General features: G+C 35.9%; 1 protein-coding gene across 1 annotated transcript; it reads left to right on the forward strand.

The window, feature by feature from the left end:
* Window positions 1–389: 389 nt before the first annotated feature.
* Window positions 390–4,528, forward strand: LOC111889706 (protein ALTERED PHOSPHATE STARVATION RESPONSE 1). Its single transcript, XM_023885848.3, has 4 exons — window positions 390–2,043; window positions 2,197–2,360; window positions 3,077–3,300; window positions 3,450–4,528. The coding sequence occupies exons 1-4, from the start codon at window positions 615–617 to the stop codon at window positions 4,174–4,176; spliced, it is 2,544 nt and encodes an 847-aa protein (XP_023741616.2). The 5' UTR covers window positions 390–614; the 3' UTR covers window positions 4,177–4,528.
* Window positions 4,529–12,263: the final 7,735 nt, after the last annotated feature.

The following is a 12,263-nucleotide window of genomic DNA, read 5'->3' on the forward strand; positions in this document are numbered from 1 at the left end:
TGAATTTAAAATAGAAAATTAATAGAATGACAAGTGACATCATATTAATTAGAAGTTCTAATATTATAATACTTGGCAAAAAGACTACTGTTTTATTAGTATAGAGATAAATAAGTACAAAATTCTAGGAGTGTGCCCACGCTGAAAAATTCTACATTCAAAACGCTAGTTTGCAATGAATGGTATAGTAGAGTTTGTTTAAATTAAGAAACTTTAAATAAAATAAATCGTATACCACAACACTTTACCATAACAAATGCTAGTCAAGAAAGAGTTAAGGGACTTAATGGACATTTAGAATAGTAGAAGGGCAATAACTGTAACTTTCCTTAAAAAGGTATGGCCCCCTGTTTCTCTATACACACACACTCACGATGCCAAACCCCTTCTGCAATCTCTCTCTCTCTCTCTCTCTCTCTCTCTCTCTCTCTCTCTACAAACCGACGATATACTCCCGGCTGTCAAAGATTCCTTATATCACTCTTCAAATCCCTAAATTCATTCCGCTAGGTTGTTCTTGATTTACCATTTGATTCCAATAGCTAAAGTCCTTGATTTTGTTTCACTTCTGTAATGATTTTTTAATTCCATTTGGTCAAGAATCCAATTATTTTATGGGTTGTGTGGGTTCCAAGCCTGATGATTCGCCGGCGGTGGCCTTGTGTCGGAAAAGATGTCAGTTTCTTGATGAAGCAATTCACCAACGTTATGCTCTCGCTGAAGCCCATTTAGCTTACTTTCATTCCCTAAAATCCGTAGGTGATTCGCTCCACCATTTTTTTGATCTGCAGTACACCGCCGCAGGCGGTGGCGATGGCCTTTCGTCTCCGGTGCTCAACCTTCCTGATCAAAGGAAGGGGGATTCTTCTGGACTTCCGGCTCCGCCTGTTACCTCAGCTCCGGTGGTTGCGCAGCGTCATTCGCATTCGAATTCCGGTTCGTCTCATCTTCATTTCCATACCGATTCGGATGAAGATTCCGGCGACGAAGACGAATCACTTCATTTACACTCCGAGAACGGTGGCTCACCGCCTCTGCATCAACCGCGGTACGGCAATTTGAGTTACATCGATCAACACGAATCCCTAGAGGGTTCTTATCTTCCAACTGCGTATTCTTATTCTACGCCTGGTTATCCTCCCGCCGGTTATCCTCCGGCAGGATTTCCTCCCGCCGGTTACTCGTCAGGTGGTTACACAATGAATTACATGAAAAAACAACCGACGCCGTCTGTTCTATATCAGCAGAGACCAATGAGTTCGGAGCCTATACGTTACGGTGAAGCTTCCACCTCTTCATATTCTAGCAACAGTTACAATAATCAAAACCCTAGTACATACGCTTACAACAATGATTACTCTAATTACGGCGAATTTTTCGGTTCTTCTTCCCAACAACAACAACCGTACGCCGGTATTTCACCGCCTCCGCCAGTTTTACAGGCGGAAGCGTCGTCTTCAAATTCGAAACCTCCGCCTCCTCCTCCTCCACCGCCGAGCACCGCCTGGGACTTTTTGAACCCGTTTGAAACTTTTGAGGGCTTTTATCCTCCGTATACACCGAGTCGAGATTCTAAAGAAGTGAGGGATGAAGAAGGGATTCCTGATTTAGAAGATGAAGACTTATACCAGCAGGAAGTCGTTAAAGAAGTACACGGAAATCAAAAGTTCGTTGATGGCGGCGGCGGCGGCGGCGGTGGTGGTGTTGATGGTCATAAAGACGGTGGTGATTCAGGTAGCGGGGATGGAAAGAAGGCTGCGGTGGTTGAAGAAAAGAGTGAAGAAAGAGCTGCTGCTGATCTCCATTACCGGAGTGTACCAAAAGTGGTGGCGAAACAAGATGATCCGGTGGAGTATGAGGTTCATGTGGTGGATAAAGAAGTTGTTGATAATCAAAAAAAGCCATTAGTGTTCCAGAATGATTCCGAAATCGTGAAAGAACTTCAAACACAATTCGATCGTGCATCTGACTCCGGCAACGAATTATCCAAGATCCTTGAGGTCGGAAAAGTTCCACATAATCGCAAACATGTCGCCTATCAAGGTTCCATTTTTTCTCTCTCATATGCAATGATTAACTTCATATTTTCATCAATTATTCATCCCCTCTTCTTTAATAAAGCAATAATTCACAAGAACTATACTTTTTGTCTATGAAGGTTTGAGAAACCTAATAATCCACTGTTTAATTATGTAGTTCCATCCAAGATGTTGAATGTGTTCACCCCTTCATTAGCCCTAACGCAAGCAGATCCTGCTACTTTAGATACAGATGTTGATTTATTGACAAAATCCAAGAATCTTTCATCAACTCTACATAAACTGTATTTATGGGAGAAGAAATTGTTTGATGAAGTTAAGGTATGTATTTCAACAATCAAATGTCAAATAGTGGAAAGATTTGGGGTTAAATGCAAGGAATAGCAAATGTTATTGAAATACAATTATACAAAGCATTTTTCATTGCTATAATTGGATAGATTTTTCAAAGTACAATTCTTTAATAAGAAAAGGATTGAAAGTACAATGTTGTAACTTGTAATAAACTAAAATAAAACTAGGGTGCTATAATACACAAACAAAATAAAAGGATGTTATTTTTCTTGCATATAGCCCTTTTGTGTTGTGTAACTATCATTTCATTTATAGTTTAATTACCTTTATAACCTGGAATTTATATTCTTCTTTTTGTATGTCGGAAACTTTCAAATAAATCATATGATTCATGGGAATTCAGTATTTCAGATTCCGATTTTTTTTTCATATAAGTTATATGCTTGTGGGAATCTAAGCATTTAAATTCCAATTAATCACCTTTATAATGTGCTATTCATATTCTCATGTCCCATTGTTGGAAACTTTTAGAATAAGTTTTTTGAGTCTTATTTAGCCCAAACCTAATGCTTTATGTATTATCATGTATACATCATTCCGCTATCATACCTATTTACTACTTTCATATGGTAAAATGTGAAATGTTTCTTTTTTTGGCAAGTTTTTATGGTGTAGTTCAAAATTTTCCATTTGATTGTGATATTTGACAATAATGGGAAATTCTTGTGCTTCATATGGTATAGATTGAGGAGAAAATGCGGTTACTCCATGAAGAAAAGAAGCGAAGACTTGCAAGATTAGATGAAAAAGGCGCCGAGCCTCACAAAATTGATGCAACAAGAATTTTTGTTAGAAGTCTTTCGACGAAAATTCGAATCGCAATTCAAGTTGTTGATAAGATCTCGGACAAAATAAACAATTTGAGAGATGAAGAATTATGGCCACAATTAAACGACTTCATCGAAGGGTACTTTCTTCTTTTTCTAATTTTGTCAGAAAAAAAAAATCAATGACCCCACATGGTACTAGACTAGTCTAGCCTAGTCTGGTAAGTGTTGGGGTCCCACATCAGCTAGAAACAGTCTCATCTGTCTTCTGTGTGTATATTATTTTTAGGTTAACAAGAATGTGGAGATCTATACACGAATGCCACCATACTCAATGTCAAGCAATCACGGCTGCCAAGCGTATCGACGCGATCACATCTCAAAAACACGTAACCGACGCGAATCTCGAAGCCACACTGCAACTCGAACACGACCTTCTCAATTGGGCCATACGCTTCTCATGTTGGTTCGGTGCTCAAAAGGGTTTCGTGAGATCACTAAACGAATGGCTTCTAAAATGTCTAATGTACGAGCCTGAAGAAACCGTAGACGGGCCCGTCCCGTACTCACCCGGTCGACTCGGTGCACCGGCTATCTTCATAATATGTAACCAATGGGCTCAAGCCATGAACCGAATCTCCGACAAGGAAGTGGTGGACTCGATGCGAGAGTTTGCGGGGTCCGTTCTTCGGTTATGGGAACGGGATAAGGTTGAGATGAGGGAACGGGATAAAAGTATGGAAAGAAATGCTAAGAGTTTTGAGAAAGAGGATCAAAAGATTCATAAAAGATTACAAGTTTTGGATAAAATGATTGTGGATGCATCGGGTGGTGATAATGATAATAACGGGCTCTCGTTAGGGCATCCGGTTTATCAAAGTGAAACGAGTAAAAACGGGAGTTTGCAAACGAGTCTACAACGGGTTTTCGAGTCAATGGAACGGTTTACTTTGACTTCATTGAAAGCTTATGAGGAATTATTGCAACGGATACAAGAAGATAAACTTGCTCAATAGATTGTGAGTGAGCTACCAATAACTTCAAACATGGTTTTAAGTTGATTCAGAAGTTATTGTGCTAGAAGTGAAAAGTGTCATTATTTGTGTATGTATGATGACCGGACCGGGCCCCACCAAGATGAGGTGAGAGGTGGTTACTTCAGTTTTGCAAGTGTATGTAGTTAGTATAGAGAAGAAGAAGGTGAAAGATCGATGGCTTTTAGTAGTAATATTTTGGTTCATAGAGGAATTGATTGGATTTGTAGTCACTTGTAATTGGTGTAGAAGATGGGATTGAATTGGTTTCATTTGTAGATGATTATTAACATGTTATATTAATCGGGCAACAAATTCAAAATAGTTAAACAAATTTGGATAGGATTGTGAAAATAGTTATTTGGGTTTGTTTAGATTTGAAATATATATAAAACCTAAAAGGCTAAAATATTGTTTCAAATTTGGAAAATAAAATTTGGTTTTGTATCGGAACTTATTGAATTGGAACTTGAAACAAGAACTGAACCTAACGTAAGCAATTATAGTATATTTTAATTTGCCTTTTTGTTTTGTTGATTTAGGTGGAGTTTTGTAACTGTTTATGTGAAGAGTTGGCTTTTATTATTTTGGGAAAAGCTAAAAGATTTGGTCAACTTTCGTATACCAAATTTTCCTTTCTCCCAAAAACTACTCCTTAGAATCTCTCAAGTAAATGAAGGTTTTCTTTTGGCTAATTGTCACATTTTCAATTCAATTTTTCGAATATCATAGTTATTTTGAATTAATTTTTTTTCTATATGTCATTTTTCTTGAGTTTTTCTATTTTATTAAATTTTATATAATATTTTAATGTAATAATTGTAATAAATATAGTAATAAATGGATATTAATTTCATTAATAAACTTATTTTTTAATTTTAAAATTCCTAAAATTAAAGTTCATTAGTTTTTTTCTCTATTTAAATTATTTGTTTAAATTTAAAAGACAAAAAATATTTTTATTATAATAATTCATTATTTTTCTTATTTTCTTGTAAATTCAAAGTTTTCAAATATTTTAACCTTTATATTTAACTTTTTTTTAAATTAACTCATATGTGATATGAGTCTCACAACTAGTATAATATATATTGCATGATATATAATTACATATGGTACTTGATGATACCATCATATTTTCATTTTTTTCTAATAAAACAGTCTAGTAATTTTTATCTTTTTGAAGCATTTTATTTGGAAAATTTTACCCAATTATTGTGGCAATATTCTCTCATTTTTTCTTATTCTGATAGCGATGTTGTAATAGAAAGACATGGGATGGGAGGCTGCTAAACAAATCAAAAGTACATTGATATCTCTTGAATTTAATCCTATTTTCCGGTTTCTTCTTCCTTGTTTCATATTATTGAGATATCGAGTGTTATTGCTTTATAATATTTTATAAGTTTTATTAATAATTAAGCACACCTTTAAATTTTTTTTTTGTCTCCAGATACAATTTCATTGTTAACAGAATTTTACTTCAAGTTTTAACTAATAAAATTTCTGTTAACAAGATAAATTTAAGATATATAGTTTGTGCCTTGTGGACCGGGATCTCTTTTGAATTATAGTTTTTAAATGGAAAAATAAACATGTAGAACTTATGTCTTGCTTATAGTTTGGGAGTGAAGAGAAAAGGTTACAAAAAGGAAATGGTCAAAAGTGATGATGAGGAGTTTCCAATTAAATTCCACCACATTGAAAAGCTATTCATTATTCTAATTCTTATCATTATATGCTACTAATTAAATATCATATTTTTGCTTAATAATATACTTTCCTTGATAGCGTATGCCAAATTTAATAATCCAATATTTATATGTATAGTTACTTGGATATTTCTTATTTGTTAAGTAATTTCTACTATTCCAAGCACTCTTTAATTATTCTCCAAGTGACATTCTAGGTCTAGCTAATTATGTCATATAGTATGTTGGGAAAGTCTAGCATGTTATATCGGGTTTAAATATAAGGAAATTAAGTAATCTAACCATTTTTAACGTGTATTTGAAAAAATAAGCATTTTTTATTGTAAAAATAAACATTTTATCCGGAATGGGTATTCTGGACCAAGAAAAAACATTTTTTTTTTGACTAATTCCGGAATGGTATTCTGGACTAAAATTTCAAGAAAAAAAAACTTAAGAATTTCAAAAATAAGTCTGAAACCCAAAGAAAAATTCTGGAATTTCGAGAAAAATTTTGTTGTTTATTTAAATTTAACAAAAAGTTTAAAAAACGTATATGAACTATTTACGATATTAGTACAATAAATTAGCCATTTTATTAAAAAATTGATGACATTAACCATTTTGAAATGCAGCATTTGGAATCCCAAAATAAAATTAAAAAAGTTCTTTAAAGTTGAAAAAAAAAAACTTCAGAATATAAACAGTATTCCGAAATTAGACATTCCGAAGAAAGTGGTTATTTTTCAAAATAATGAAAACTATGATTATTTTCTTTGAAATCTCATTTATAATGGTTAGTTTTTTCAATTTCCCTTAAATATAATAATAAAAATAATTTACATAAGTTACTCAAAACCATCTATAACATTCGAGATTAATAAGGTACTAATTATATTATTATTAGCTTAATGTATAGAATTGGTTTGGGCTTAGACCTTTGGGCCCTTATGATTGGGCTGAGAAGTGTCGTACGTGGGGCGTACTAGGGTTTGATCGCTATATAAAGGACATTATGCCTTTGGTCCAGCCTCCCTACCACCCTTAGACAGCCACCACGAAAACCCTAACCCATATTTATGTGTTCTTGTGATTTGGTAGCCACTTGAGAGCATTTTAGTGTTGTTTTGGTGTTTTGGAAGAGAAAGAAGTTCGAAGAAGGAGCAAGGATTCAAAGGGAGCTTGTAGATCCAGGAGATTAGCACCATTTCTGACTCATTTGAGGTATCAAGCTCTAAACTTGATCATTGCATGCTTAGATTTTGTTGGAACCTGAAAGTGAACCTCTAGCAATCATAAGTACATATTCCGAAGGATGCTGATTCCGAAGATGGATATGATCTGGAAGCTGTCCGGAGCTGGTTAAAGGGAGTGAAGAAATTCAGAGAAGAGTGCATTCCGAAACTGATCCTTTTGTCCGGAATGCTCATCGATTCGGCACAAAGCTTCATCTCCGGAACATCACTTGTTTGGAATGAAGTTATTTTGTTTGTTATGTATTTATTACTTTTGTCTTGTATTTTGATGTGATGTTTCATAAGACTTAGTCTAAAGTTGTTTAGGACAATCAGAATGTCAGACTTATGCCTTTTGTCCGGTCTTATGTAAATATCAAGGTTAATTCGCTGTAACTTTGTCTCCTATAAAAAGGAGCATTCAATACAAGTCAATGACGGATCTTTCACTCTTACTTTGGCATTTTATTCTCTATCACATTTATAACATTCTTCTTGTTCCTCATTTATTAAATTTACTTTGATCACTATTTACTTGTCCTCATTTAATGTCTTGATGATTTGTTGAATTGATTATCTAAGACTTGACTGGTCTCTCCAGTCTCGACTTGAACATCCATTATTAAGCAGACATTGATTTCAAGCATTCACTCAAGGTGTGAATTCAAACCTTGTCCCTGCGCAAAGATCTTGATCTCACAATTGGTATCAGAGCTCGAGTAGTTGTCCTTTGAATCCATAAGATCAGATTATCGTTGGTTTGAATCTTCCTTGGAAATTCAACCATTTCTGTGTTAAGGATAAAAGTTCTTCTATATACCACTTAAGATCTAAAGATATCTTGACTTCAATGGCTGCTTCAAATCCTCAACAAATGATTTCAATGAAAATCGCAAATAGCGTTGGTGGCCCTACACGTGCCCCATTGCTAGTTGTGGAAGAATATGATCACTGGAAAGTTAGAATGGAAAGATTTTTACTAGCCAAAGAGAAAGGTGAACAAATTTGGATATCCGTCACACAAGGTCCTCATGTTCCTGTAAGAACAGTTGTAAGAGATGTAGCTGCTCAACTCATGAGAGAAGATGAAGTTCGGTCAGCTCCTCTAACTGCAGATGATATTGAGAAACTGCATGCTGATCAAATCGCCTTCTCTGAAATGGTGTTTGGTGTTCCTCCATCACTCTTTGAGCACATCAAGTTATGCAAATCAGCCAAAGAAATTTGGGACACTCTACAAGATCTAATTGAAGGTTCAGAAAACATGAAGGATAAACGTCTCACCTCAGTTGTTAATGACTTTGACACCTGCACTACCACTCCAGGTGAATCTGTAGCCACAGCCTCCAACCGATACTGAATCGTTATTAACAACATGACCGCTCACGGGATTGTTCGAACTCATCTCGAGTACAATCTCAAGTTCATTATGATGGGTTTTGGTCCTAAGAACATCCTATGTACTCATACAAACCCTAATGCTTGGATCTAGGTTTCTCTATTGTACATGCAAGTTATCCAAGACTATAAACCCTAATTCTAGCATTCAAGTAATCATATTAACATGAGAATAGGTTTAAGATGTTACCTTGATTGTTATGTAGCAATAACAATCCCAAATCTCCTTGTATTGACTTTGGAAGGCTTAGAGTCACAAGTGTCACTCCTCTAATGGTTCACAAACACCATAAGCAAGATGATGAAGAGGAGAGAGGATGGAGGCTGCCCAAAACATGTTCTAACCCTAGAAGAAGTCTTAGCCACGTTTTTGGGTCATAAGGGTCTTATATATAGTTAGGCAATTAGGGTTATCTAACAAGGAAACCCTAATTTGGATGCTTAAGCCCTAAGCAACCCATGGACTCCTTTAATTAGGGCCTTGGACGATTTCCTTATGGGCTTCCCCATAGAATTCGTCCACTCCTTAATTTAAGACAATCCATAGCCCAAATTACAATTATCTTATAATTACAATTCCAGTCCCTTAAGTTTAATTAATCTCTTTTAGTCACAAAACTAATTACCAATAAATTATTGACTAATATTAATTAAACAATATGATTTCTCCTTTAATATATTATTCTCATAATATATTAATAAATCATATTTAATCATTTCTCTCCATAATTCATCCTATCAAGTTGCTTTGGTGAAGGCAACCCAAAAGGACCATGCACCATCGGGTCAAGTACATACCAAAATAGTTATGGACTTAGACACTAATCCAACACATTAACAGTCTTGGTAAGGGATGGGGAAATGTAAAGTCATGCCTTCAAAGCAATGGTTCCTTAAAAAAATTGAAACTCTATCAACTTTTTGATGAGCTTCAAGGACATGAATCAAACGTTGCTCAAACCATTAGAGAACTTTCCCGAGGACCACTTGCTCTAGTCAGCTCTTCCGAGTCAATCATTCCGAACCCACTTGCTCCGGAACCTTACAAACCTATGGTTCCACTACCTCAGCCATCCTCAACTTCCCTTCCTACTCACAACTATCCTGATGGTGATTCCGAAACAAAGATTCTGTACTCCGTTTCCAACAAGAATTTGCCTTACTTTCCATGAAATACAAACGAACTTTCAATCCTTCATACAAACCTTATCAAAATAGATTCAACGCTCCTCACCAAAACCATCCTCAACCACATACTTCTTCGGAACCAAAACAAACATCCGAAAATCCTCATGCATACAAGCCTAACCTCACTAAACCACATTCAACCCCGGAATACTCAAAAAATCTCAACTCAGAAAAACCAAAAATCTTGTGTCATAAATGTGGTCATGCAAACCACTTTGCCAAAGATTTTCTTGCTGACGCACCTCAAAAACCAAAAATCAAAGACTCAGCTTACTATGTTCGAAAAGCACAAGAAATGGTTGAAAGTGAGAAAGCATTTGTTACTACTGTTTCAAGAGATGTCGAATGATACTGGTCGTCCGGAGATGATGATGATGTAGTAACTGGAAAGAACATGTGTTTAATGGCTAGACAAACCGTTGTATGTGATGAAGGTTATTGGTCTTCTGGATCCGAAGATGAAGAAAATGATTCTGAACCCAACTACTGCTACATGGCGACCAACGACCCACCAGGTTGAAGCATTGTTCAACAGGTAAAATCCATGATCTCTGATAATAATTTTGATTTGACTTTATGTGAACCTTACTTGACCCAGATTCAAACAGATATGAACACTATCTATAAAGCCTATGAGTCAGCCATAGAAGCCAGTGAGAAGAAAGATTGTGAACTAAGTTGTCTTAGATTACGTTTTGAGGATAAGAAATTGAAAATCGAGTCTTTAGAGCATGAACTTGTAATGTCAAAAGATGAATGCATCATTTTGCAAGATAAATGTGAAATCACTTATTCTGAACGAAATATTTTGATTTCTGACAACAAACGTCTCAATGCCAAAATTGATGCTTTGCATAACTCTGTTGACATGCTTGAAGCTGACATTCGGATGACTCATAATTTTCGTCATCCATGGTCAAAAGCTCTTGGTCTCGGAAGTGAATTTCCGAAAGTAATTGTTAGTCCCCTAAAGGATTTGCAAAATCTGACATTCATGGGAGAGGTTCCGAACATTCAACATTCGGACACTCCTGTCTCCCCATTGTCACCCCTTCCGGAGACTAAAAGATCCTTTGAGTCCCTAATTCCTGAGTTTCAACCCATAGTTGTTAAATGTCCTGATTCCACGCCTCTTCCGCCTCTGATAAACCTGGACCTGAATCGGACCACGAAATATCATCATTGTCTTCAAAACTGTGTAGACCATGTTCCTATAACCAATCACGTCAATAACTGTGTGATTGAGGAAATCATTCCGGAAACAACTGAAGTCAATGCCTCAAAATTTGCATGGGCATCTGTGAATGATAATGTTGAAACTTCAAGCAATAAATCCTCTGATTCATGTGAATCAGACTCTATAGTTCTTTCTAAATCCAAATTGGTTCCCATTTCTCAAAAGTTTTCAAATCCATCCAAAGGCCAGTCCTCTGGATCCTCTAAGAGAAAACCAATGTTGAATAGAAAAGATATTGTAGATCCCAAGGTAGAAGCTAGGAATGCTTACAGAAAGGAAATTGAAGATAGACAAATTTCTAGGTTCCTTGCCAACTCCAAACCAAACTCATTTCGGAACAACCCAAGGAAGTCAGTACATCAAAAACATAGTCAAAGCTCATTTGTTCCGACTAGAATTCTGAAAAGACCTTCCAAATCTCCTGATCTTTCGGAACCAAAGGAAGTCCTTAGATCCACATCACCTCAAGGTCATGTTAAAGTCAAAACCATCCGAAATACTTTGACTGCACCTCAAAGTATCTCATCTGTCTTTATTGCAAAATCTGATGGCATAATTTTTAAACCAAAAATCTCTAAGAACAATGTGCCCTCAACCAGATCCACCAGCTCAAATCATACTGTCTCAAAATCTTCAAACAAAAATCTTGTGTGGAGAATTAAGTCATTTGTTAGCAAACCAACTAACTCGGAGATAGCCAAAAGTGTCACTTCTTCAAATACCTTCACTCTGAAGAAATCTGCTCCGAACCCTCGTGTAGTTGAATATGACTACTGGATAGATGAAAAGACTCCAGTGTTCTGTCTGTTCCCAAAGAACTCAAGCAATCTCACCAAGAAACACATAATTTTTCCATTGTGTAAATCAAAGTTTAAAGTCCAAGCCTACGTCCCAAAGCCCAACTCGGAGCCTAAAAGCTCCATTGCTCATTAATTTCTCTTTTGTAGGCACTTTGTGCTTCGGAGCAAGAAACAATATGGTATATTGATAGTGCTTGCTCCATGCACATGACTGGACAGAAGGAATTTCTACGAGATTTAAAGCTCTCTCCAAATGCTGGTTACGTAACATATGGCAACAATTCAAATTCTCAAATTCATGGTTATGGAACTCTCACCAATGGAAACTTCTCTATTTCACATGTTGCTTATGTAGCTAACTTGAAACATAATTTGATAAGTGTTGCTCAGCTTACCGACTCAAATCGACGTGTGGAATTTTGCAAAAAATACAGCTATGTGATGACTAAAGACCGAAAAGAATGTTTGATTAAGTCTCTTCGCAACAAATACATGTACCCACTCGACATCAACATGATCA

Source organism: Lactuca sativa, chromosome 8, assembly GCF_002870075.4.
Source record: "Lactuca sativa cultivar Salinas chromosome 8, Lsat_Salinas_v11, whole genome shotgun sequence".
In the NCBI taxonomy this organism is placed as follows: Eukaryota; Viridiplantae; Streptophyta; class Magnoliopsida; order Asterales; family Asteraceae; genus Lactuca; species Lactuca sativa.

Excerpts from the sequence above, each read along its gene's own strand:
- LOC111889706 (XM_023885848.3), top strand. The coding sequence starts at position 615 with ATGGGTTGTGTGGGTTCCAAGCCTGATGATTCGCCGGCGGTGGCCTTG. Across the intron at positions 2,044-2,196 it reads CAAACATGTCGCCTATCAAG|TTCCATCCAAGATGTTGAAT; the intron begins GTTCCATTTTTT and ends TTAATTATGTAG. Across the intron at positions 2,361-3,076 it reads AATTGTTTGATGAAGTTAAG|ATTGAGGAGAAAATGCGGTT; the intron begins GTATGTATTTCA and ends CATATGGTATAG.